At 58.2% G+C, this 25,615-nt stretch overlaps 1 protein-coding gene across 2 annotated transcripts; it reads left to right on the forward strand.

Annotated features, from left to right (window-relative positions):
* The first annotated feature begins 548 nt into the window (after positions 1 to 548).
* NUDCD3 (NudC domain containing 3) lies at positions 549 to 24,917 on the forward strand. Of its 2 annotated transcripts, none has more exons than XM_054289238.1 (6): positions 549 to 893; positions 1,633 to 1,925; positions 14,629 to 14,761; positions 18,862 to 19,005; positions 23,171 to 23,359; positions 23,885 to 24,917. In XM_054289238.1, exons 1-6 carry the CDS (start codon positions 702 to 704, stop codon positions 23,993 to 23,995), a joined length of 1,062 nt encoding a protein of 353 aa, XP_054145213.1. In that variant the 5' UTR covers positions 549 to 701; the 3' UTR covers positions 23,996 to 24,917. The 2 variants fall into 2 exon arrangements, with proteins under 2 accessions (XP_054145213.1, XP_054145214.1); XM_054289239.1 differs by having other exon boundaries at positions 14,632 to 14,761.
* The last annotated feature ends 698 nt before the right edge of the window (positions 24,918 to 25,615 follow it).

The raw sequence follows: 25,615 nt of genomic DNA on the forward strand, positions 1-25,615 counted from the left end.
TATAATAAATAATAATTATTTATTATAATAATAAATATTATTGGATGGTCGCAGTGCTGATCAAGGGGAGCAGCTGACGGAACCGGTTTTGGTTTCGGTAGCTTTGATCCGGTGCGTCCCAGGACCTTTGTGGACGGCTGGATGAACCCACGGGTCACTGCGTGGGGGGTCACAGTGGCGGGGGTCACCGGGCCAGAGAGCGGGACCGGAGCGAGGGGACGGCTCGGGAGCTCCCCCCGCCCCGAACGCAGCCGCTGCCGCGGGAACCGCTCCCGCCGCCCCGCCGGGCCCGGCCCGCGCCGCTCCCGGTGCCGCTCCCGGTGCCGGTGCCGCGCCCGGCCCTGGCCCCCCCGTCGAGCGGCGGCGACGTGGCTCGGCGCCACCTGCAGGCGCAGAGGGGGAGCTGCAGCCCCGCCCCGCCGCGGGCAGAGCCGGGAATGGCGAGGGGAGGGGGCGGCCGGGGGCACGGGGGACACGGAGGGCACGGGCAGCGGGACACCGGGACACAGGGCGCGGGGTCTGGGCGTCCGCTGCCGCTGCTGGGAGGTGCCAGCGGTGCCACCGGGGGCCGGGAATGCCCTGGAACCATCAGCGGGCGGGAGGGGCCTCCCGGCGGCCGGAATAGATGTGCGCGGGGCGGGTTCCGGGCGGACCGGAAGTGCGGCCGAACCCGTTGCCGTGACAGCGGGCCCGGGGCCGCCATGGAGGCCGCACTCACTGACATGTACGACCAGGCGCTGCTGGGCATTCTGCAGCATGTCGGCAACGTGGAGGAATTCCTGCGCATCCTCTTCGGCTTCCTCTACCGCAAGACTGACTTCTACCGGCTCCTTCTGCGGCCCGGGGACCGCCTGGGCTTCCCGCCCGGCGCGGCGCAGGCCATGGCCCTGCAGGTACCGGCGGGGCCCGGGGGATGGCGCGGCCTGGCCTTGCCGGCGGCCGGGGCTCTCATTGCCGCGGAGCCGAGCCGCACGGGCCGTGTCTCCCCGGCTGGGCGGTGTTGGTATCGGGCCGGCCGCGGGGTTAGCTCCGGGCAGTTGTGGGTCACGTCTGATCTCCAGCTGCACTGGGCAGGCTGGGCTGGAGGCCAGCTGAGGGCTAGGATTGCCTCTGCTGGGATCACATCTTCTCCTGCACCTGTCTGCCTGGGCACAGGCAGTGCTAGCTCAGCTGTCCTGCAGCTTTTCCCGGGCCAGCTCATCCTGCCTGCCTGTTGGAGACTTTGTCTGAGTGCAGGCTTGCCAATGGTCCCCGGGTGAGCCTGGAATATGGGGTAACGGGAGGCTTCCTTGGAGCCCCCTGCCAGCCAAAAGCTGAATCTCACTGCTCTGCTTTTCCCTGGAGTAACCAGCCCTCTTCCCAGGCCAGGGAGAGGCTGGCTCTGAGAACACAACCCTAGAAACAATTCCAAAATGCCCCCAGGGCTTTCTGAGGCGTGCTTGACGTGGCCGTTTGACTTTCCGAAGAGTCGTGAGCTGTTTTTGTGGTGGCTGCAGCAGCTCGGGGTGGGTGTGTGGTGCAGAGAGAGGCGGGGCAGGAAGGAGCAGGTGCCCAGGCGTGTGATGCTGCTCCTGTCCCTGTCTGGGCAGTGCTGCTCACTGTGCTGCTGCCCGTGCTTGCTGTTCCCCCCAGGCGTTCCGGGTGTTCGAGCGCATGGCCAGGCAGGACGATGAGAAGAGGCGCCGCGAGCTCGAGGCCAAGCTGAGGAAGAAGGAGGAGGAAGAGGAGGCAGCCGCAGCCGCCGAGAGGGTGAAGCTGTGTCCTGCGGCTCAGGAGATCGAGGTGGAGACCACGGAGCACATCCCAGCAGCAGATGCTGGGGAAGCTGCAGGCACGCAGGAGCCAGCTGCAGCCCAGGGTGCTGCAGCCCCCAGCCCGCTGCCAGTGGAGCCCCCAGGGGCTGCTGCCCCGGCAGAGCTGCCCACGTAAGGCTCTCTCACTCTCTTCATGCTCCTGATGGGGGGAGGCAGAACCCTGGGCAGGGCATCCACTGTTCCCTGCACAGCCTTTTTGGGTTTTGGCTTTGCTGTGCAGGTACTCAGCCCTTTGGGAGGCTGTGAGGATTTCCCTTGCAGGCTTCCAAGGCTGGAGGCATTGTGTAACTCCCCACAGCAGGGCAGCAGTTGTTGTCCTGTGGGAGGTTCAGGGTTTCCCACTCTGCTCTGAGCAGGAGAGGTGGCATATCCTGTACATGGCCCCACAAAGCTGGGCTGGGCCATGCAGCTCCTCCACAAACTGGCTTTGGTGTGCACTGTCCCTTTTCTGGGACCTGCTAAGGCTCATGAGGAAGTCGTGCAGCGTTTTTGTGAGTGCTGGACTCCCTGGCGTGCTGGGAGACATCCCAGAAGCCACATGGGAGTGTGCACAGACACCTGCAGTACCTGTGAGTGTGCATGGATACCTGCAATACCTGCAGGTTGATGCTGTGAGTGTGCACAAACACCTGCAGTACCTGTGAGTTACCTGCTGGCAGGCCTGGCAGCTGCAGCACCAAAGGGCTTTAGAGGCCTCTGGAGGTCTCTGGCCCAGCCCTTGGCTCAGAGCAGGGCCAGCTTTGAGGATCAAGCAAGTGCTGCAGAGTTTTCTCTTTAGCTTGGTGGCTTTCCAGCAGTGCCAAGGCACCTCCATTTGTGCAGAAATGTCTTTGTGTCACAGTCTTTCCACAGGTTCTGGGACACTCCCAGTCTGGCTCTGCTGGGCAGCAAGCTGTGGGCTGTGGAGGGCCAGCATGGCCCCTGTGAACCTGAATGCAGGTTCTGTACAGGCTCCACTCCTCCTTCCCTGGCATTGCCCTGACCCTGAGCCAGGTCAGAGCTGCCCAGCCCTTCCTCAGGGCCCTCATGCCCCGCTGCGGCTCAGACTGCTGTGTTTCTTTGCTGACCAGGTCGGGGGTGATGCTGTGAGCTGGCTGTGCAGACTCCATCTCCTCCTCCCCTGCCTGGTGTGTTCTGTGGCCAGACCCGTGTGGTGGCTGTGCCAACACTCTCTGATCCCCACAATGGTCCTGACCATGCGTGGGGCTCTGCTGTGCCTCGTCCCTGCTGTCCCCTGGTGCTTGGTGAGGAAGGAAGCTTGGGTTGGAGGTCCCTTCTCCCAGCCAGTTTTGGAGCAAGCTGCCAAAAGGAGTGGACCACTGGAGGACCCCCAAATCCTGTAAGGGGATAGAGAATTCAGAGCTCAGACTTTGGGGCATATTCCGTACGCCGTGGCATATGGAAGGGACAGTCTGAGGACCAAAATCTTGGGAACAGTGGGATGATATGTGGCAGGAGTGAAGAGGTTTGGTTCTTCCCCCAGGAGATGGCTGGGCACTTGAACAGGCTCTGTGTTCAAGGCTGCCAGAGCTCAAGGAGCATTTGGACAACGCTCTTGGACAAATGGTGGCGTTGTTGAGGTTGTCCTGTGCAAGGAGTTGGACTCAATGATCCTCGTGGGTGCCTTCCATCCAGCTCAGGGTATTCCATGATTGCATTATTCTAGGACAGTGCGGAGTCAGGTTCTGCAGCCTTGACTGGAGCTGTGCTGGGGAGGAGCCTTGGAGTGGCCACCACAGGGAGGGGGAAAGGGTGCAGGCAAGGTGTCTGCTGAGTCGCATGGCCCAGTGGAGGAGGAGAAAGGGCTTGTGAGTAACTGATGTGCATCCCACGGGGTAAAAATAAGCAAAAGCCAAAAATTAAATCATCTGCAATGCCTGTGCTGGAGCTGTCTTGGTAAAGGTGGATTTTCTCTGGGGCTGCCAGTCTGACCCCAATCCCTGGGCAAAATTAGCAAGACAAGGAAAGCCCTGCCAGAGTGCACAGCAGAGACCTGGGTGTGTCCAGCCCAGCTTTCTCCCAGAGGAGAAGAGAGGGAGAGGTTGGAGGCCCAGTGAAGCTGTGAGCAGAGGGAGCTGGGCTGGGCTCAGTGCCAGTTGCTCCTGTCCCTGTTCAGGCCACGTTTGCTGTGGTTTGCCCCGAGAAGTTTCACCTCAGGGCTTTGGCTGTGGGGCAGCAGCTGGCATGAGGAGAGTTCAGCTGCCTGAAACAAACGTCAGGGCTGCAGGAAGGAAACTGGAGGGATCAGGAAGGAAGGTGGGGGCTCGTGTGAGAGCAGGATTGGTCTGACAGCGAGTGTGGTGGAGCCAAGAGGGATGGTTTCCGCTGTGTCTGCTGAGCCTGGTTAAAACTCAACCCTTGCCAGCGCCACCCTCTGCGTGCGTCCTGGCACTGCTGCAGCTTGGCCCCTGTCAGACCTCACGCTCAGGTGCTGTTCTGCAGCCTGCAACTGTGGCATTGAGCACCGAGCCCTGCGTGGCAGCCCTCCCCTGGGTGTGCCCTGCTGCTGCCGCTGCAACTTCTGCCCTCCCCAGTGGGCTCTTCTCCCTCTTCTCCTACTGCTCCCACCACCCCAAACTTGCTGGTGGGGTGGAACACCTGCAGCCCCCTTGGTGCCCTTGGGGGGCACTTTAAACCCGTGGTGGGCGAGACCCAGTGCAGGTGGCCCTGTCCCAGTTGCAGGAGTGTCGTGGTTTCCAGGCCAGGAGCAGGGGGTGTGTGCGGGCTGAAGGGAGGGCAGGGGAGCGTGCGGATTGTCCCGCTGTAGTTGGTTTCGATGCCTCTGGGGGGCACTGGAGCCCCCGGAAAGGCACTGGGGGCCGGGCGGGCACCCCCCGACAGACTATTAATAATTTAACCAACTGCTTAATTCTCCACAGCCCCTTCCTTCTGAGCAAAACCCAGAGCTACCAGCCTGGCTACGAGGGGCGCATGAGTAATGCACAACTCTGGCAGCAGGAATGCAGAAAAGAGCTTAAACAAAAATATTTTCCATCTCCCTTCCTTCCCCCCGCCCCTCCAGCCGCTGGTGAAGAAAACCGCTGCCACTAGAAGCTATATAAAAACTTGCTCATTCTGTCAACCTGACGGCTCTGGAAATGTAGGGCAGGTACCATCCCAGATCTGCCAGCTCCCATCAGAGCCTCACGCTGCGCCGGGTGCTGGGCTGTTGGTTGGGAACATCTTATGAAGCACAGCGAGGTGGTAGCAGCTTTTTCAGGGTTGATCCAGATGAATCAAGCCAGTTTTGCAGGAGGTTTTCAGGGCTCAGTCTGGGGCTCGGCCAGGTCTCCCCAACTCCCTCACTTGTGAAAGGCAGGTGAATCAATTCCTTTTTGCTGCACGTTGCTGTGCCAGGTCACCCAGCAGCAGCTGGTGTAAATACACCGAGGACTGAGGTGTCTTTGGGGTGACACTCGTGCCAAGAGCTGTGCCCAAGGGACAGAGGTCTCTATGCCACAGAAGAAGCCAGGCTCCTCTTGCAGCTGCCCCAGTTGTGGCAGCTCTCTTGCTGTGCCTGCCTTGCCAGGAGGACAGCAGGACACAGCCCTCCTCGCACCTCACCGTGGGGCTGCTCTTCCTCGCCTTGCAGCTGCACAGTCCCAGCTCTGGCTCTTCCCCCATCTGCTCCCAGAAGCCATCCTTGCCTGAGCTCAGCTCCTAATTTTGAACACCTCTGCTGCCCAGCACCCTCCCCTTCCCCCAGCTTGGATTCCATCCTGCATATATTTGCCACACAGCATTTAAAATAGAGCCTGGCAGCCCACGTGTGGCACTGCGCAGCCCGGCCTGTGCTTGTGCTTTACGACTTTGGTTCCTGGCTTCCCTCTGCTCCTTGCTTTCTCCCAGTGTGAACTGGGGGGAAGCTCTCATGCCCCTGTCCTGTGAGTCCCTTCTCTTACTCCAAGTGTGGGTAGGAGGTGGTGCAGGAGGCTGGGAAGAGCAGTCCTGGAAGCCTGTGCATGATGGTGAATGTCTCACCTTCATGTGTTTCTCCCTCCAGCTCTTGTGTCTCTCCCAGGTGCTCCAGCCAGGTGTGCTCAGGATGGGGCAGCTCTGGTCTGTGCCTTAGAGATGATCTGGGCAGGCGAGGTCTCTGGGAGGAGGATCTTTGGGTGTGGACACCCAGGAAGCAGGGCCTCTGGGGCGCAGAACACCATGCCAGGCGGGGCCAGGAGGATGTGCAAGTGCCTCATTCCTGAGGAACCCTTTGGCTGCTGCTGGGCACTGCAATGCCTTGTCCATTTTCCTCATGCAGAAGCCCTGGGGTCTCTATGGCCTCAGCCATTCACCTTCTGTGGTGTGGAGAGAAAAGGGGCAGCAAGAGGAGTGGGCTGAGGTGAGGAGGGGGCTCTTCATGGCTCCTTGGAGGAGACCCTTCAGGTGTTGTGGAGCCTGTGACTGGGGAAGGGGCTCTGCTCGCCCTGTGCACGCAGTGCCAATGCCAAGGAGGAGGGCAGACAGGCTGCTGCTGAGCAGCAGAGCTCTGGCCACGCTGGGTGCCCCACTCACCTGGTCCAGGTGAGCTCCCCACCGGGCTGCTCTACCTGGCGTTACTCTGCTGTCCCTGGGAGGGGAGCTGGGGCTCAGCAGTGACCTACAAAAGCTCCTGCGGTACTCCCTGGCTAGATTGAACCAAAATGCATTAATCTGGTGAGCTAACTCCTGACATTCCAGCTCTCTCCTGAGACCCACCACTCCCATTCCCAGACCCCTGGCCACCTGGAGTTAACCCTTTGTGGGCTGCACTGGGAGCATCCCTGGGATGACACAGCAGTGCTCTGGGAAATTTCCATGAGGCGCCTGTGTGAGTCTAACTCAACTTAGCAACGGCTTGGCTTTGCTGGAAGCCCAGATGGCATTTTGTTGTGAGGTGCCTGCAGGATGGGCTTCCTGGCATGGCTGCATCCTCCTTGAGGTGCCGGGGACAGGAATTTCACTGCTGGTCACCCTCTCTGGGGGAGCAGGGCTATGAAGAGGAGCTGTTGCTACATGCTGCTAACTTGAAGGCTGGTTTTGTTGGACTCAGAGACTGCGTTGTCCCAAGCTTTCTCGAAGGGAGGGGAACCCTTAGGTGCTCAGCAGTTTTGTCTGGGACTGTCCAGACCAGAAGCCAGTTAAACTGGTTTCCTTCCCCGCTGCCCCTATGGGCTTTCCTGATGAGCTCACCTCAGAGTCCATGCTGGTTTTCCAGCCTGACCTAGAAAGGAGCTGATCTTGATCCATATTTAAGGAGAATCTGTCCTGGTTCCGATTCCTCTTATGCACGTGGGGCTGTGCACAGGGAATTCCTCCAGCACGGCCAGGGCCTGTCATGAGCAGGAGTAAGACAGAGCTCAGAGAACGGCCTGACCTGATACAGCCGAGCTCCATCTGGCCCCATATCCTGTCTCCATCAGCAGCAGATGCTGGGGGAAGAGGAGAAGAACAGAATGAGTGGTGCAGTGATACTTTCTCTGCGCTTTCACCCTACCCGGATACAGAGTGGCTCAGTGCCTTTCTAAACACTTGGTCCTTCAGCCCTGTGGGGGGATTATTATTAGATGATGAAGAGCAGTCAGGGTCCAATTTTCCAGTGTTCTCATGGAGAACCGGGCCCCTCCAGTTGGGTAGCTGAGATCAGCAGCAGAGTGCCAGCTTCCCTGTGCTGCACTGAACTGCTAAGGCTTTTGGTTGCCCTACCAAGGTATTGAGCTCCAAAATTAGGTCCTGGGACCAAAAATAACTAAATTAAAACCTATAAATTTTTCTCTCAACAAGCAGAAAATCCCAGGGCTGGAAACCAAGGGACAGCATGTGCCCAATTCTTAGGTAAAAAAGCAATCACTGTTTGCTTGGTTTAATATTGCAGTGTTCACCAAAAGGGGCCTAACATGGAAAACTATCTGGACTGGGCCAGGTTCTGTTGATGGTGCAGGGGTCCGAGAGGTCACCTTGTCCTCTATTCCCACAGCTCAATCCCACTAGGTTCTTTTGGCCTTATCCCCCTTTGCCAGGGCAGCCTGGCTGGCTGCCTGCAGGTCTCTCCCTCAGGAGATCTCTGAAGCCCAAGGTTGTATAAGCTCTGCAAACAATAAAGATCCCAGGGGTCTTTTCCAGACGGTGGCACGTCCTGCTGTCCTTGACCTAAATATCCCAGCAGTAGTGAAATTTAGCCCCCTGGTGCCAGCACTCCAGCACTCTTCTGCAAGCTGGTGGTGGCATTTCCACTTGCCTAATGTCAGTAAGCTGGCGCTGTGGAACAGCTCTGTAAATAACTCGGGATGCAAAAGGGAAGGCTCAGAGCTCTCCTGAAGTGAGCCAGCTTGGAAAAGAGCAGGGCTCTCCCCCGGCAGGGAGGGGGGCAGAGCACCTCGGTGGGGCTGGTGGGGGCTCCAGATGCAGAGGAGGCAGGTGCATTTGTTGGTTAGCTGCTGGGTAGAGCAGCAAAGGCATCTTGTGGGCACCTGGTACCCAGGAGGAGCCTTGACCCCTTCCCACTGTGTCACCTGGGCTTGGTGACACAATGGAATGTAGGGGGATGCGTCCTGATGGGCTTGATTTTTGGTTGCTGGTGGTAAGTTGAAGCTCTGAGGCTTCCTGAAGGTGAGGTGACCTTTGAAGTACAAGGCACATGGGGAGCAGCTGAGAGAGCTGGAGGGGCTTATCCTGGAGAAAAGGAGGCTCAGGAGGAATTTTCTTACTCTTGACAACTGTCTGACAGGAGAGGATCTGGCTCTGCTCCTAGAGAACAAGGGACTGGAGAAAAGGAAACAGCCTCAAGTTGTGCCGGGGGAGGTTTGGTTTGGATATTGGGAAGATTTCTTCATGGAAAGGACTGCCCAGCCCTGGCACAGGCTGCCCAGGGCCATGATGATGGAGTCCTTATCCCTGGGGGGTTTGACAAACATGCAGATTTGGCACTTGGGTACGCAAGTTAGTGGTGGCCTTGACGGTGCTGGGGACACAATTGGACTTGGTCTCGGAGGGTTTTCCCAACCGAAATAATTCCATGATTCCGTGGTCCTAGTAAGGCTGGTGGTGGGCACTGCAGGCTTGAGCCTGGGCTGCACTTCCTGGCTAGGCTGTGCCTCAAGTTTCAGAGGGAGGGGGAAGGCACCAGCTGGTATTTTTCACTTTATGTTTTTGAGAGCAGGATCATCAAGCTGCACAGTGCAGTCCTGGGGATGTGTGCTGAGGACCCCAGAGATAATGGGCTATGGGGAACTGTTGACAGACCTCTGCCCACTTTGTGGGTGAAGAAGACTTTCCAAAACTGGATTTGGGTGGTTCTCCAGCAAACCAAATACACCTGAGCTGGAAGAAACCCTGAGGATTGGGAGGGCCCTGGACCACTGCTGCTCAGGGCTGGAGCTTGCTGCTGGACAAGGAGTGTCACAGAGGATGGGGATGGATCACAGGGGATCAGAGGGGATCCTGAAGCTTGTTGACTGCAGTGTGACTTGAACTGTAAAGGAAGGGATTTGGCATTCAGCTTGCTTAATGCTGTGCCGGAGCCCTCATTAGTTGAAGTGAGCTGCAGTCTACGTTTCCCTACCCTGGCACTTCCCAGGCAGAGCCCAGAGACAGAAAGTGCAACTGTCCTGATGTTTTGATGCCAAAAGATGTTAAATCTGGAGGTGGGAGTGAGGCTCCTTTGCAGCTTGCTTGCGGAAGGAGTGCAAAGCTGGGATTTTCTGTGCCCACAGTCCCTGCAGCTTTGGGAATGCAGCTTTCTGATGAGGTTGGATCAAACCTCTGGATTCCCTACCTGTTGCTACAGAACCCACACTGGAACCCTGAGGAGCAGAGGACACCCTTTACCCTCTTCAAAATCATCTTAGAAGCTGGGTTTTTTTTAGCTTTGGCTGAAGCTTGGTAGGAGCTTTTTGGGGTGCACAGATGTTCCTGTATCTTGAGCACTTTTGGTTCTCATCTGAAAGGCTAGTAGGCAGAAGTTCTGGAAATATTCTGTATTCCAGTAAATCTGTATTGTGTTGTGTGTGCTGGTGTCTTTGGGTGAGCGTGGCTTTTCTGCAGCGTTGCAGAATGGGCTCTGCCATCCGCCTGCCTGCCTGCCTGCCTAGGTGGCACTGCTCTGTGGTTTCTGCCCTGCTGGGCTGCCTGCAGCCCCGCTAGTGCTGGGAGGGCAGGATGCAGGTGTGGTGCAAGGAGCTTCCCCAGGAGGGAGCAGGGATTTGTGGTGGAGTGAATGCCTGGAGCTGCCAGGGCTGTGATGGGCCACCCTAGGAGGGTGACCCGAGTGCTGCCACAGCAGGAGGACGGCTATTGCTGACATGGTGCTGGCTCCCAGCAGCCCTGTGCTACCTGCAGTTGAACTGTTCCAGGCTGAGAGGATCACCTTCGTTGAGTTGTTCTCAATATCCTTGGAATTTTTTCCTTCTTGTGGGGGGAAAAAGGGGTCCATTGGCATTATGAGATATCAGTTCCTTCCCATGAAACTTTCCCAGCTCTGTTCCTCATACTTTTCCTCAACTTCTGCATGCTTGCACCAAAACTCCTCAGTGAAGAGGAACTCAGTGAGCTGCCCTGCTTCTTCCCAGCTCAACCAACCAGATCCTTGGGTGTGTTTGGTTCCTGCTCTTTGTTTGTGTCCAGCACTGTGTTCACAGAGTTGGTGCTGCAGCTGTTGAGCTCCAAGGACAGAAGCGTGTTCAGCTGACTGTCCACAGAGCCAGGATTGCTGTTGCCATTTCCACATTGCTCAGCTCATCGTGCGTCACCAACCCACGGAGCTGGGAATCCCGGAGCAAGAAATGCCCAGGCATCTGTGTATGGGGCTTGACATCCAGCACGTCCAGCAGGGACAGCACTGCCACCTCTCAGGGAGTGCTGTCCCCTTGTGTGGCTGCCCAGGGTGCAGGGAGGGAGTGGCTGCAGTGCCAGGGACACGCAGCGGCTGCGCCATGTGGCTCTGAGGAGTGGGGAACAGATCGGCTGCTTCTCGACGGTGCATTGTTAAAGGTTTCACCTCCCCCAAAATGACACATTGCGAGCAAAAATAGAACAAGACAGAACACATAGACCCACCCCCACCATCCCCACCACCCGGCAGCCAAGTGCACGCAGTGCCAAACCCTTGGGTTTAAAAGCTGGTGCTTTGTCACCCTCCCTCCCCTCGGTCCTGCCACCACCTGCCCCAGCCCAGCAGGCGCTCAGGCAGTCTGGTGAGTGACCATCACACCAGGAGTGGCTGTACTGCTGGACAATCACCACCCAACCCACACTGTGGGCTGGATCTGACCTCTCTCTTCAGCTGCTGGCTCTGGGATGGGAGCAGGAACCGTGGTCTTGGTGCAGGAGGTTCTCTCACGCCCTGCACAGTGATGCTCTTGGGACAACGTGACAGATGCTTTTGGCCAGGAGAGCCACCTCCGGCGTGGTGGCATGGCTTGGCCCGGCCTGCTGTGAGCCAGAGCTGTCTCCTGTGAACGGTGAGGGAAGCTGCCTCCCAGCCAAGGAGCAGGGTCCAGTTCTGGAGTGCCACTGGTGTGTGCTAAGCACAGTTGGACCAGGCAGAGATCTGTTTGGAAAGTGTCCAGGAAAGGAAGAGTTGCTCCAGGAGGTGGTAGAGCTGTCAGCCGTTTGTCAGCAGTGCCTAACAAGGCTGCGGCCTGACTTTACCACCCTGCATCCTCCATGGCTCCAGAGCTGGCAGTTATCCTGGCAGTGAAATTATCCAGGCTTCGTGAGTCCCCCCGTGATCCCGTTCAGGGGTACAAAGTCCATGCATGGATTTTTAACCTTGGAAACAGAGCTGAAGCAGAGGTTGGTGGTGTCTTGGGTAAACACCTGGAGGGATTTGGACTGGGAGTTGGGGAGGAGAGGAGAAGTGATGGCACTGGAACTCGCCTCCCCAGGACGAGCAGCCGTGGCTGGAGGGAGGTTTAGGCACTCTTCAGGGGGAACTTCTCCCCCTGAAGCTGGGTGAGGGGCTGCAGGGCCGAGGCAGTGGGGCTGAGCTTGTCCAGTGCGCTGCACGTGATGGCAGAGGTGGTGGTGACATGTCCCTCCTTCAACCAGCCGTGCTCCAGTTCTGGCACTCTAGCAGCTCTGGAGAAGGACAGAGATGTCCCACAGGGACAGTTGGCCTGGCAGTAAGGCTGCTGTCCCCTGCACAGTCCCTATGCTGTGCAGAGAGACGTTGGATAGAGCAAGTCCTGCCTCAGTTTCCCTGTTGCACAGTTAACACCGGCTGTGGGGCTGGTGAGTCCACCTGTGCCCTCATAGGCAGTGCGATTGCGTTTGGTAATCTCCCAGAGGGGCTGTCCAGAACTGCCTGGCTGGGATCTGCTCTCTCTTCTGAGGAGAAAGCACATCCAGAGCAGACCTGGTGGCTTTGTGACAGTGAGTGATTGCTGGTTTTATCCGTGCTGAGGCTGTGTGGCATTTGCAGCTGGCATCTCACCGTTTGTGCCTTTGTACCAGTGCATTTCTCCCACCTTTGATGATCTGCATCTGGTCTCACGAGCCTTGGCTGGGCATAAGCCCACTGCCTCCTCCTGCTCCCTTTTGAGTTTTTCCCAGGAGAGGTCTGGAGGAAACAGACCAGGGGAGACAGCTGTTTGATGGTTCTTGTCTGGTTCTTTTGTGATTTCAAGGAGCCACTGACCCTTGGGGTGGCAATTCCCAGCTTCCTCCAGGTGGCTTGCTGGCAGGTTTGGGAGGAGCCAGGTTGGGCTGTGCCTTGGCCAGCACAGCCACTGAGTCAGAAAATTGGGCTTGTTATGGAGGGAGGCTGCAGAGAGCCGAAGGGTGGGGCAGGTAGGACTGTGGGGTGTCGAACCCCCTCCATGCTGCTGCCCCTGAAGGTCACAGAAGAACAGAAAGTGGCCAACACTGCTTAGAAGGAAACACTCTCTTAGGAGGAAAAAAGCCCAGCTGGGTTTGAAATTGGGTCAGATTTGTCCTCTGGTTCACCGTGTGGCCTTGTGGCCAGCCTGGATGGAGGGCAGGAGTCCCATGAAGCTGTGCCGTGCCTGGGCAGATGCCACAGCATGGGTAAACATCTTGTGAGGGCATTCAGCCAGCCAGGCTGCCCCGGGCTGCACAGACCCTCCTCCCTGCCAGAGGCCGATGCAGAGTGGTCTCCGAGACAGCTGTGCCCTGAGAGCCAAGCTGCGTTCCAGCACCGGGCCGTTCCTAGGTGGGACCAGGGCACACGTGAGCCAACGCGTGGGGCCGTGCCTGTGCGTTTCAGCAGGTTCCCTTCCCGCGGGGCGGGCCCTGCAGACCCTCCTGCCCAGCCCCTGGCCGCCTGCAGCGCTGGGCTCCTCGCCCTCCAGCCTGTTTGACTCCTCCAGTCCGGGGGCGGCTGGCAAGCGACAGCTGGAGCCAACGCAGCAGCCCGCTGCCATGCCAACCCTGTTTCCATGGCAATGGGCACCCAATGGGTGACTGCCAGCCAAGGCCAAGATGCCCGAAAATGAAGCGATGCCCCCTGAAATAGCCAGCAGAGGCTGGGAGCCTGGGAGCTGCCAGTGCCAGCAGCGCCTTCAGGGCCTGGGAGCGGATCAGAACCACCCTGGTGCGCCGTGGAGCAGGGCAGCTGAAACCCTTGGTGCACCCCGTGAAACCATAGAGAAAAAAAATGGGGAGGTGCAGCCACGTCGACAGCCCCCTCCGGCTGTCTTACAGCCTAATTTAATTTAAATAGATGGCTCTTACATAACCCTCAGGGCACCGTGCTGCTGCAGCCAGCCCCACTCCGTGCTGGTGAGGGCCCCCCCAGAGTGTGAGTGCCAGGAGGGGAGAGGGGCACGGGAAGATAGGCTCCCCAAAGCTGTCTGTGCCCGGGGACTGCTCCTCACCAGCCCCCCCTTTGTGTAAGTCCCTGACCCCCATGTTTATCCAGCTCTACATTGAAGCCTAGGTGGGTATCAAAACATTTTAAAATAACTCTGCCTTTTGTTAGCACCACAGCTATCTTTGGAAGAGATTTGATTTTATTTGAAAGCCCTCTCTGTGAGGGTTCAGTGGAATAGATCCCCAGCCCAGCAGTTTAAAGGGATATAGGTGTGATGATCTCCTTTCTTGTTGAGAAACACAGTATTGATTATTGCTTATTGATGTGATAAACTCCATCTTACCCCTACAGCCATCTCCTCAGCTTTTCTGGCATTTCCACAGCTGAAAGAGGCAGTGTTGTGCTCAGAGTGTTGCTCATGATTCATTTGTCCAGGCACCCTGGGATGGCTCTTGAGGCATCCTGGTCCCCAGCTCCATCCCCTCTCTGTGAGCAATTGCCCTGCTCATAACAGCTGGTGGTTTTCCCAAACGTTAAAATCAGGGTGAGGAGAACCAGTGCTGTGTTTTCAGGTCACAACCATAGGCCACCACCTCTGCAGCCATGACAGTGTCTTGGGGGACAGCTCACACCCAGCACGTGCCAGTGTCCCTGCTCCAGCTGTGATGGGAAGAGGAGGGAACAAGGAGCTCTGCACTGGAGCAGAGGTGGCCAGGAAGGTGCTCTGGACGCGCTGGGGGCCAGCTCTGCACCTTTTGGGCAGCCAAACCATCGTGTGTCTCAGCACTTGTCCTTTCAGCAGGGTTGTTGTCCCTGCAGCAGACTGGGGAAATGGGACTGTGAATCACCCACAGTGGGCAGGGTGGCTGTGGTCCCTCTGTCCTGGGGCTGCTTCCTTGGACCTGCTGCCTTCCATAGAGCCAGCAGTGAGGGAGAGATGCTCTAGGAGGACCGAGCGGAAGCTATGCCTTCCCTTTTGGTTTCTTGCATGCTGTTCTCAGGCTTCCTGCTCTCTCCAGGCTCTGATCTTTCTGACATTTAACCTGTGTCCCCTTTCTCCCTGCACAGCAGACAGGAGCAGTTCCAGACAAACCCCGACAGCTACAACGGAGCTGTGCGAGAGAATTACACCTGGTCCCAAGATTACAGCGACCTGGAAATTAAAGTGCCTGTGCCCAAGCACATTGTCAAAGGCAAACAGGTAAAGTGATGTGAGTGGTGTCTCTGTAGCATTTGGGTGCACAGCTTTCCTGGGAGACCATGTTTTGTATTGAAGCACCAAGATGTGGCTGTGCCATGTTCCACAGTGTGAGTCTGGTGAGGACTGAGATCACAGCCTGCCCATGTTCCTGTTGTGCTGCAGTGTCCTCTGCTCCATCTCAGCTAGGCTCCCTGGCACTGCCTCACCCCTTCTGTGCTTTTTCTTTCTGCTTCCACTACCTGCATACTCACACGTGTGTTTTGGAGCCTGGCTGGGGATGGATGCCCTTCCTCAGTTGTTCCTCTGGCTCTGAGTGTCTTCTGCCTTGTGTTTGGAAGCAGGAGCTGCTGGAACGGCTCCTCTGGCACTGGGGAGCAGGATCAGGCACAGCCCCTGTGTGGCTTGACCTGCTCTAGATGGAAGGGAGCCGGCCTGGGGAGGAGGCTGCGGGCCAGCCCCTCCTCCTGGCTGGCTTCGTGCACAGAGAGGTCTCTCCTGTCTTTGGCTCAGGCAGGAACTCCCCTGTTCTGCTTGTGCTCATGCTGTTCTTCCTGCACCCCTTCTGTTCCCTCCCGGTCAGGGACCCAGAGGGAGTGTGCCCATGGCTGGCCTTAGCTGGAGCTAGAACTCTTTCCCAAATGCTGCCCTTCCCTCTGTATTTTTCCATTTGGGAAGCCTGTGCTCCCCCACCTCCTGCTCTTCTCTGCTTCCAGGGTGGCTGAAAGGAGCACGCTGGAGTTTGTCACTGGCTTCAGCCTACACAGCTCCTCAGCATGCCAAGGAATGTCATTGGCAGCAGCAGCAGCAGCCCAGGCCAGAGGGGTGAGGGGGCACACGGCTGTCACAGGCACAGCAGGGCACCAGGAAAATGCATCTCTCCCAGTTGGTCTCTAAAACAAACCCAGTGTGTTTCTTGAAAGGATTCTGGGGTGTCCAGATGGATATTCCATCCCTCTGCATCAAACTTTGGTCACGATTCCTCTCCCTGACTAGGGAAGTTTCCTCCATGCCAGGGAAGTTGCGTTCTTTCCAAAAACCCCACACAGGGCTCTGTCTGCTCCATCCTTGGCCAGGGAGAGGTTCAGGAGCCTGCAGGAGCTCACAGGAGTGGAGACAGGATATGGTTTCCTGACCTTTCCTTGGTTCAAGACTGTGCCATGGCTGTGGAAGAGTCCCTGCACCTCAGAAGGGGCAGGGGGGCTTTAAGGCACCCCCTTCCCCTGTGCCCGTGGCATGGCTCTGCCCACCCTTGCCCCAGTACTTGCCCACGCTGCCCTCTTGAAGCAATTGGTTGTTCAGATGCTGGTGAACAACTTCCCTTCTCCTCGCACTCTCTTTCCTGGTGTTTTGTTCATCCGTCCTTCTTGGGGCTCCTCTTGGCAGCTGAGTTTCCATTTCCAAATCATTCTGTGTATTCCCAGCCTTGAGGGAATGAGAACAGATAGGCTGGGGCTTCGGCCAGAGCAGGAGGACTCAGAGCAATTTAAAAGCTCCATGTACTTTGGACGTGTTCATGGGTACTTGCACAAGAGCAACATTCTCTTGCATTCAGACAACTTCATATTTTAAAAAAATTACCAGGTTTTTGCCTTCTGCCTGCCAAGGCAAGATAAAAAATTTCCGCATTTGGTCCCTGAGTTCAGAGTGCACCCAACTCTAATGTTGCTCACAGTCTTCCTTATGACACTTTTTGGGTTTCAGGCTGTTGCTATGGCACATTTTGCTCTGGTGAGCTTAAGGTTTCCTTGTTTGGAGCTCAGGTGTCCTTGGAGCTGGAATGGGTGATTGGGTAGGTGAGAGCATCTTCCCCCATGGTCCCCCCGCTCTGATCTACTTGTGGGTGCAGCAGAGGCCCCTGGATCTGAGCACTCAAACAGAGATGATGACTCCAGGCCTCTCTCTGCTGAACTCAAAAGGAGACAAGCTCGATTCCTCTCTCAGTTTGTATTTGCTTGTTTGAGCTGCGTGGGCGGGCGTGGGCGCGCGGTGTGCACAGGAATCACTGTGGTGAAAAGGCCACAGCACACCACGAGAGCTGGCTTTCCTTGGGGGCAGCCAGGTGTTCTGGGGAGCAGAGGTGCTCGCAGGGAGCTCATGGGGAGGCACAGGAAGCTTCAGAGCTGCCAGAGTACTGTGGCTTGCTCTTGGCCTTCCCCAGGTGAGGGCTATCCACAGGTACCACCTTGTGCACACCTGAGTCCTCTCAAACATGTCCCTCCATGCATGGAGGGGCTCTCCAGCAGGGCATGTGCTGCCCCTGTCCCTACTCCTGGGGGGCTGCTGTGCTGGGTGGGGCCTTCTTGCTAGGTGCAGGTAGAAGCAGTGTTGGAATGGCTTCTCATGTTGTCTACTTGCACAGCAAAGTGGCCAGGTGAAGTCTTCCCAGACTTCTTCCATTTAGGTTTCTCTTCTCCCTCTCTCAACTCATTGCTGGTCCCAGAGCTACCTAAAAGGTGTCCCTTGGTCCCACCAGATACCTTGTGCAGCCACCTGTGAATAAAACCCTCTCACATTTGGTTATTTTTGTCCATGTAGAACCCACAGACACAATGCCTGCCACAGACCTGTGCCTGCCATGTCTCCAGCTTAGGAGTCACCTTGCCTTTTTCCCCTTGGTCCTTTCTGGGCAGGCCCTGTCCTGTGCTGAGGGCCAGCACCAGTAGCTCTGTCCCTGCACCCAGGAGCCTGAGCAGATGGTGGTGGTGGAGGGCAGAGCCTCTTCCCCCTGCCTCTCTGCAGTAAGGTGTCAGCACTGGGCTGAGGGAGCTGCTCCATGGAGGGAGCACCTCCTCTGGAGGTGTTTTCATCCCAGCCAGGTGACAGCCTGCTGTCCTCTGCCATCCTCCTGTCCCGTCCCCAGTCCCCTGTGAGCACGGTCCTGCTGCCAGCTGCCACTGGAGCCGAGTGCCTGCGCTGTGTGTGCTGGGCCTGCTGTGCCCCTGCCGGAGCACGCAGCAGCAGCTTTGGGGGCTGTACCCCGGTGACATCAGTCACACACAGCCGCCTTCCCTCCCTGGCTGGAGCAGCTCTGCCTGTCTTCTGCCTGCGTGGAGCTAGTGAGCTGCTGGAAGTCTCCTAGGTAATGGATAATGTAATAACATTTCAAATGAGATCTGCAGAGCAGGAGGAAGATCTGGGGGAACTCTGGGAGAGAATGCAGGCAAATCTCACTGCAGTCTCCTCCTCTCGGGCCAGCGCAGGGGGCCACAATCCTGCCCCTTCCCAGCCAGGTCCTCCCCACATTCCCTGGCTTGGCGTGGGCTCTGCTGGCGGCACCTCAGGGCTGGAGGGGACAGGAGAGAACATATGGTCTCCACAGAGACCGAGGGAACGGCGTGCCTCTCACAGCCTGCCTCTGTCTCCCCGGGGGACAGCCATGTCACCTGCGTGGCAGGTCGGAGCAGGGTTCCCCATATGGCTGCTGTGGGCGGGCGCTGGCCCCGTTCCTGGGGACGGAGCTGCCCCTGTAGCAGGGAGCCAGGAAAGCGTGCTGCAGCATTCCTCCTGCACACAGCCCCTCCTCACATGCCCGACGGGAGGCCTGGGCTCAGCCCAGGGCTGCCTCCAGCAGCAGAAGTAGAGCCAAGGAGCAAGCTTTCAGCATGGTGCAGCAAATAGGGGATGACCGACTGCAGCCCTAGTGTAGGAGCCCCGACACTATCAGCCCCTGCTCAGCTATCAGGATCACACACACTCATGCCCAGCTTGGCATGGTGGCAGAGAGGCAAACCCTAAAGAGCTCTCTCACAGCGAGTAGATGTCCAACCTTTGAATGCTGTTCAGAGGCCTGTAGCATTACTGGTCTTCTTTGAGGGGAAACTGAGGCACGGGGTAGAACCAGCTGCCTTGAATTCTTCAGGGTTCCCCCTGATTGCTGGGCTGTACTGCTTTTCCTTCCCTGAGGAGGTTCCCTCTCTCCTCCAAACTGTTGCTCTTTGCTGTCAGAGAACAGTGGGATTCTCACCCTGCTGCTACAGACAGGACTGGAAGCTCTTCTCTCTCTCATCCCCTTGCAAGTGCACTTGACCCCAAACCCCAGCTTGCACAGTGAGAAGGGAAGCAGGAGCCTTCCGGATTATTGTGTCTGTCTTTGTTTCCAGGTGTCTGTGGATATCAGCAGTGGTGCCATTCGTGTAGCAGTGCTGGAGGGAAGCAGCCAACACGTCCTCATGGAAGGGAAGCTCACCCACAAGATCAACACGGAGAGTTCCCTGTGGAGCCTGGAGCCTGGGAAGTGTATTTTGGTAAGGGTGGTCTACACCAGCTGTGTCTGCTTGGCTCGCAGCTCTGCCACACTTAACCCAGGAAATGGAGCAGCTGGAAGTTGCAGCCAGCTCTAGATGTGTCTGGCTTCGCCTGTCCAACTTCTGGCTCATGCTGCCCTTGCCTGTGTGCTGTGCCTTGCCTCCTACTCCTGACTTGCCTGTCAGGGTGTGGGCTGGGCAAAGGGGTCCCCAGCTCCAGCTGAGGGCAGGCAGCACAGCCATCACTTTAGGGTGGTGTCTGTCCTCAATCCCAGCATGGGGCCCTGCACTGCACTGCTGGTCCTGCACACCTGGCCGTGCTGACCCTGCCCTCCAGCTCTCCTGCCCCACTCCAGCCCCAGCATCTTGGCAGGTGCCTGTTCCTCACCATTCCATTCTGTCCTGTCGTGGGATTCCTGCTTGCCCTGTTTGAGGTGGGCACTGTGGCTCCTCTGCCTCCAGGGGGCCTGTGGTTTGCTGTGGGTCTGTTGTCCCAAATCATCCCTGTTAAGGAGGTCTCAGGGCAGCTGATGCCCAGCTATGTGTTATTGGTGGGTTCCCAGCCCCAAGCCTCATTTCTGAAGTGCTCTAGATGTTCAGCCTGAGGGTGTGAGTTCAGCTGTGCTCACAGCTGGAGCTGCTGCAGGAGTTCTGCCCTTCACCCTGGGATCTTGAGTGTCAAACAGTTTCCAAAGTTTATATGCCAGTTTGGGGGCCAGGGTTGTGCTAGGAGCAGGATTTTGCTACCTGTGACCATCTTTGCCCTATCCTTTTCCACCCAGAGGCTTTTCCAGGAGAGTTTCAGGAGTAACGAAGCTGTTGTGAGACCCAGGAGAGGACACCTGCTGTCTCCTGGGAGGGAACGAGCTGGCTCTAAGCCTTTCTCCCTGTAGCACGAGGGTGGCAGCAGATGAGCTCCCAAATCCAAGCCCTCACAGTGGAAAATGGAGTGGAAATGTGCTGCCAGAGTCAGGAATCCCGTGAATGGTGTCTGGGAGGCTGCGCAGTGCCACCCAACCACTGCTGATCCACAGGGATGTACCTCGAGTGACAGGCTGGTGCCAAAAGGTTGGGTGAGGTCCCTGCAAGGGAGAGGAGCTTCTCTGATGCTGCTAGGCCACTGAAGAGATGTGGTAGTGGCATCCTTAGCCTGCATTTTGTAAATATTCGTAAACATCTTGAAAATTAGCTGATCTGGGACAAAGCAATAATCCTGGAAAGGCATGAACCCGTTGAAGAGGAGGTGGCCCAATGGGTGTCTGCTCCACAGTGTGGATGGAAGCCTGGAAGTCCCTGGTGGGTGTTGCAGTGCCAGCAAGGGAGGCAGTGTCTCCTGAGTGCCCGTCAGGCCGGGCACGGCTCGGTGCCTCCCGGAGCGGCCGCGGGGAGCAGAGGGGGCCGTCACCCCCAGCCCCAGAGCTGGCTCTTGCCTCGAGCAGCACGAGCCCAGGCTTGTGAGGATCTCCAGCTGGCTGCCAACATATTGATGGTGGGATGAGATCTCGCTTGAAGAATTGTAAGGTAACTGGAGCAGAGTGAGTAATCCTCGCCCAAGAGCAGCTCCTTTTCCATGCGCTGAGTAGCCAGGAGTGGTTTGCGCCTCCTCCCGATTCATTCATCAGGGGACACCCACCCTTGTGGGAAGGCATTGCTTCATTCAGTGCCCGGATGGGGCCAGTGGGGTTTATTTGGGGCTTATGGGGCATATGGACCCTTTGTGTGCCCCATTGCTCCCTGTGAGCTCCAAATGCAGCAGTTGGGCTGTCTCCCTCCTGCGAGAAGCTGCAAGGTGCTGCCTGGCTTCCCTGTGGGACCCAGGGGTGGCATTCTCTGGCAGGGTGTGGATGTAACCAAAACTGAACTCACCCAGTGCCAGCGCTGGGGTAGTCCAAGGAGATCCTGCCTTCTTTGGGCACTGCTTGGGGCACCTTGGTGGCCCTGTCCATGCTGCGTGTTCGTGGTCTGTGAATTGAGGTGATCCCTGCAGCAGAACTTGGTCTTGGTGCCAAGGAGGTGGAATCTCTTGCTTGGTCCTGTCTGTCTGAAAAGGTCTCAGTTCTGTGCAGAGAGGCTGTTGAGTCCTGTGTCCTCTTGCAGGGCGTGTCAGGGATCATCAAGATCCCCAGATTCTTCAGGTGGCTGCAGTAACAGCTTTCTCACTGTCCTCAGCCTCCCTGGCCTCCTCCCAGCTCCCTTCTGGGATGCCATTCACAGCCGTGCCACCAGCAGACTCCCTTCTCCTCCAGTTCTAATCATGGGGAGATTTTTTTGCCTTACAACCCATCCTAGTTCTGCTTCCCCCATCCTGCCTGGTGTTCTTATTCATGTATCATCTTCATTATGTCACTCACACTCCAGCAGCCCCAGAACTCCCCTCACCAGCATTCAGAGACCACTCTGCCTTCCGCCTCCTGCTCCATGGAGCTCTCCCAGCTGGAGCCCAGCCTGACACCAACATGATTCTCATCTCATCCTTTGGCACACGCGTGTGCATGGCAGCAGAATCCAGCTGGCATTGTTCCTCTGTGCTCTGGTGACCTGGGGTGGGGGCCTGTCCATTGCTCCTGGTCAGCATTTTGTCCCAGGATTGTGCCCCTGTCTGTGGCATGCTGCACGGTACCCTGGTCCTGGGTGTCATCCCTGTGCTCTCCCTTCTCTGTCACACCCGCTTGCTTGTTGAAAGTGAGATTAAAATAACCTCGCTGTTTTTAGCAATCCCCACTGGGTGTTGTGCACAACTCCTTTTGGTATTATTTTTATTGTGGAGGATTTTTCTGCCATTCCTTCTCTTTTTCTTTTCCTCTCAGCCTTTGTTTTCCACGCTCGGGCTTTTGTCAGCAAGTCCTGCCTTGAACGTTTGTTGCAGTCTTGGCTTGCCATCCTGTGAGCCATGAGGCTGAGGGGATACAGTTCATGGTGCTCAGCCCTGCCCTCCCCATACTGCTGGGACCCCTCACTGGGACAGTTCACAGCTTGCCGGCAGCACCATGGGGTCATCCCTCCTGTTCCAAACCTGAGGAGCCCGAAGGGTGCTCCTGCTGCAAGTGTGGACAGTCAGGGCTGCTGCCCCTCCGCTTTGCTTTCTGTCTCAGGGTGATGTTCTGGGGGCTCCCCCACCTGCCCACCCAGGGTTGGCAAGCCCAGGAGCAAACCCTCGGTGGCTCTCCCTCCCCTCCAAAGTGGAACTGTGCAATTAAAAAGAGAACAAGCATGCCTGTCTAGCTGGAAAAACTAACGCCTTCCCCAAGCTGGAATATTTTACCGGCTCTGCTCTCCCAGAAGGATTAAACCCCAGCCACCCCCTCCTGTATTAATTGGTTCCTTTTCTTCACACCACGGAAAAGCTTGGCTCCATAACAGGAATGGCTGTCCGTGTTCTCCCCTCTGGAGCTATTGAGCTTCCTGGGAGGTTTGAGCAAATTGTATTGTCTGCCTTTATTGATGATTTTGCAGAGGCCGACGAATGCCATAAATCTGCCCTGCTGCTGGGATTAGTGCTAAAATAACATGGGAGGAAGCAGCCCACTCTTCCTGGAAAAGCTGAAAGCGAGTTGGAGTTGCCGTTGCAGGATGCCCCATGCTGGCCTCAGCACAGCCCAGCTGGCCAGCCAGCTCTGTTCAAGGCACTGCCATCAGGATGGCTTTTCCCACTGAGGATGTTGGCTGGAGCAGGGAGATGTCCCCTCTCCTTGTCCATCCCTCCGGGGCTGCTGCTGAGCTGTGGTGCCACGGGAAGCAGGTGCTGGCAGTCAGCAGGGGTGGCACAGAGCAGCAGGTGATGTCCTTGCCTCCTCTGCCACCTGTGCTGCCACCCACTAGCCAGAGCCAGGGGAGCTGAGGCCAAGGTTCCTTCTAGGTTAGGGAAAGGCAGGATGGCTGCACTGCCACACCAGGGTCCCTGACCCCACACTCCACCAGACACAGCCTCCTCATCCCACAGTGCTGGGCTCTGCCACTGCTGCTGTGTCGGCCGTGCGGCCCCAGGCCAGTGTCACCCCCAGCCACTGCTGGGGGACACTGGTCCCAACTTGGAGCCGTAGCGTGGGCTGAGATTTCATCCTCAGGGCGTGCGCTGGGGCCTCAGGGCGTGGGCAGGGGTACCAGCCACATCCTGGGCAGGACAGGGGCTGCTCTCCCCATTCGCTGACCCACAGCTTGTCCCCAGATCAGCCTGAACAAGGGGGATGAGTACTGGTGGAATGCCATCCTGGAGGGCGAGGAGCAGATCGACATCGACAAGATCAATAAGGAGCGCTCCATGGCCACGGTGGACGAGGAGGAGCACGCCGTGCTGGATCGCCTCACCTTTGACTACCACCAGAAGCTGCAGGGCAAGCCCCAGAGCCATGAGCTGGTAGGTGCTGGCTACTTTGTGCCACTGGCTTTTCAAGGGTCCCATCCCCAGGAAAAGGGGCCCCATGGCTCTGCTCCATCTCAGAGCTCTTCATGTGTCCCCCCACACTAACATTTGGGGGGGTCAGGTTCTGCTGATCAATCTTTGGCCATGCACTCCTGCCTTCCCCTTCCTGGCACCCTGGCAAGTGCCTGTAAGCCAAGACCCCCCGTACCAGGGGTGCGTCCCACATCCCTGAGCCTCTTTCCCCAGCTGGCCCTGCTCAGGGCTGCACCCACATGGGGCTGGGCTCAGCCCGACCCAGGAGCTGCCTGGTGCTGCCCTGGGCGCTGTCTGGGCACAGAAATGGTGTGTGCCCCTGGCAGTGACCGCTGCCAGCCAGGCAGGAAGGGGCACTGCTGCCCACACCCCTTCCCATGGGTCAGGTGGCCACGCAGCCCCAGGGCCCGTGGGATGAGCTGCAGAGAGCAGGGGGTGCGGGGAGCAGCGTGGCGTCACCCCGGGCTGACAGACGCCTCTTTGCAGAAGGTGCATGAGATGTTAAAGAAGGGCTGGGACACCGAGGGCTCGCCGTTCCGTGGCCAGAAATTCGACCCCTCCATGTTCAACATCTCCCCCGGCGCCGTCCAGTTTTGAGAGTGGCAAGAACAACTGAGAAATAAAGCGGGGAGAGGCGCCGTGCCCGCCCCTGGATGCCCACCAGGATCCTCCCAGCCAGCGCCAGTGCCCGGAACTCACTGATCCACGCTGCCAGCCCGTCCGTGCTGTGAGGGGAAGCCTGAGGAAGTGGGAAGATTTACATCCTGTCACCACGGCAACCTGGGCACCAGGACCCCTCTCCTCCCCTCCTCTCCCCTCCCCTCACCTCGAGCTGCTCCGTGCTTTTCTGGAATAGAGGGAGCGTGTTGGGTCGCGTTGGGTGGCATAGTTATTGTTTTTGGTGGAGGAGGATACTGCTTTTGGGGTTTCTGGGGATGCAGAGCCCTCCCTGCCCTGGCACGGGGCAGCTTTGCCCCTCACAGGTGGAGATGGGTGCTGGGTATGGGCAGTGGGGATGGGGAAGCCTGCCCCTGCCTGCCTCTGCCAGCACCCTGCCCACCTGGCACCCCCAAATCCTCTTGCCAGCCCCACTCCAGGGTGTCCCGAGGGGGCTGTGCTGCCCCAGGGGAGGCTTTCTCCCGGCTTCCCCCTCCTTCACCTCCTCACTGGACGGGGTCAGGACACCCGGGAGTGGGCAGAGGCCACAGCCATCCGCTGGGGTTTGCTCCCCCTGTGTCAGGGAGCAGCAGGGGTGCTCCCCACAGCACTGGCGTTTGGGGGGGCTGCAGGCCCACCCCTCATGGCCAGCAGCTGGGCAGGAGCCCCTGAAACATACAGGTTTCCCTGGCACGGTACTTGGGGGTCTGAGAGTGGGGTCTGCCTGGGAGAGGAGGCCCCAGCAAGCCCAGCCTGGCTCTCACAGCTTCCACCAGCCCTCCCCCCGGGGTGTGTGGGCTGGGGGTCCCCGGCCCGTTGCCCACCCCTCACCCCCAGCCTGCAATAAACACATGTCACCGTGGGGCCTGTGAGTGACTCGGTGCCACCAGGGGAGATGAGTGTGCCCGATTCTCCAGCATCACCTTGCTTAGGGGACAAGGACGGGGACACCGAGCCCGGGGTGTCTCTGTCTGTCTGTCTGTCTGTCTGTCTGCCAGCACGGGCTCCAGACACTGGGGTGGGTGTTGTGGTGGATATGGGATTCCTGGGGGAGAGTGGAATTTGGGGGTCCTTCGGGGTGTGGATATAGGACTCGTGGGGGTGGAGGGAGTGAATTCTGACATCCCTGGGAGGGGCTGGGTGTAGGATACCCGAAGGAGGGCCGGATTTATGGGTTACTTGGGTGCGGGGGTGTCGGAATGTGGGATCCCGGGGGAGGGAGGCTAGATTTTGGACTCCTCGGGGTGTGGTGTGAGATCCCTGGGGAGAGGCGCTGGATTTTCGTGTCCGTGGGGCAGGGGGGTGGCTCTGGGATCCCCACAGCCGGCTGGGTTTCACACGGTGGGTGCTTTGGGGATGCCGCCCCCGCCCGAGGTGTCACCCACCCCGGTGCCGGCATCTCCCGGTGCCGATGCGCTCACCGGGCCCCCCCGGCCCCCCGCCGCCCACCCGCGGTCCCCATGGCAACGGCAGCGCCAGCCGCCCGCCGCCCACCCGCGCCCCCCCCCCCACCCACCCACCCAGGCACCCTCCGGGGCGGGGGGACGCGGCTGCCCCCGG

Source organism: Melozone crissalis, unplaced genomic scaffold (genome assembly GCF_028551555.1).
Source record: "Melozone crissalis strain CALT ecotype California unplaced genomic scaffold, PUWL_Pcris_2 ptg000064l_1, whole genome shotgun sequence".
In the NCBI taxonomy this organism is placed as follows: domain Eukaryota; kingdom Metazoa; phylum Chordata; class Aves; order Passeriformes; family Passerellidae; genus Melozone; species Melozone crissalis.

What these genes read in the sequence shown, in the direction of transcription:
- NUDCD3 (XM_054289238.1), top strand. Translation starts at nt 702, where the DNA reads ATGGAGGCCGCACTCACTGACATGTACGACCAGGCGCTGCTGGGCATT. An exon ending in GCCCCGGCAGAGCTGCCCAC is followed by an intron (nt 1,926 to 14,628) that starts GTAAGGCTCTCT and finishes CTCCCTGCACAG; the next exon opens with CAGACAGGAGCAGTTCCAGA. An exon ending in AGCCCCAGAGCCATGAGCTG is followed by an intron (nt 23,360 to 23,884) that starts GTAGGTGCTGGC and finishes GCCTCTTTGCAG; the next exon opens with AAGGTGCATGAGATGTTAAA.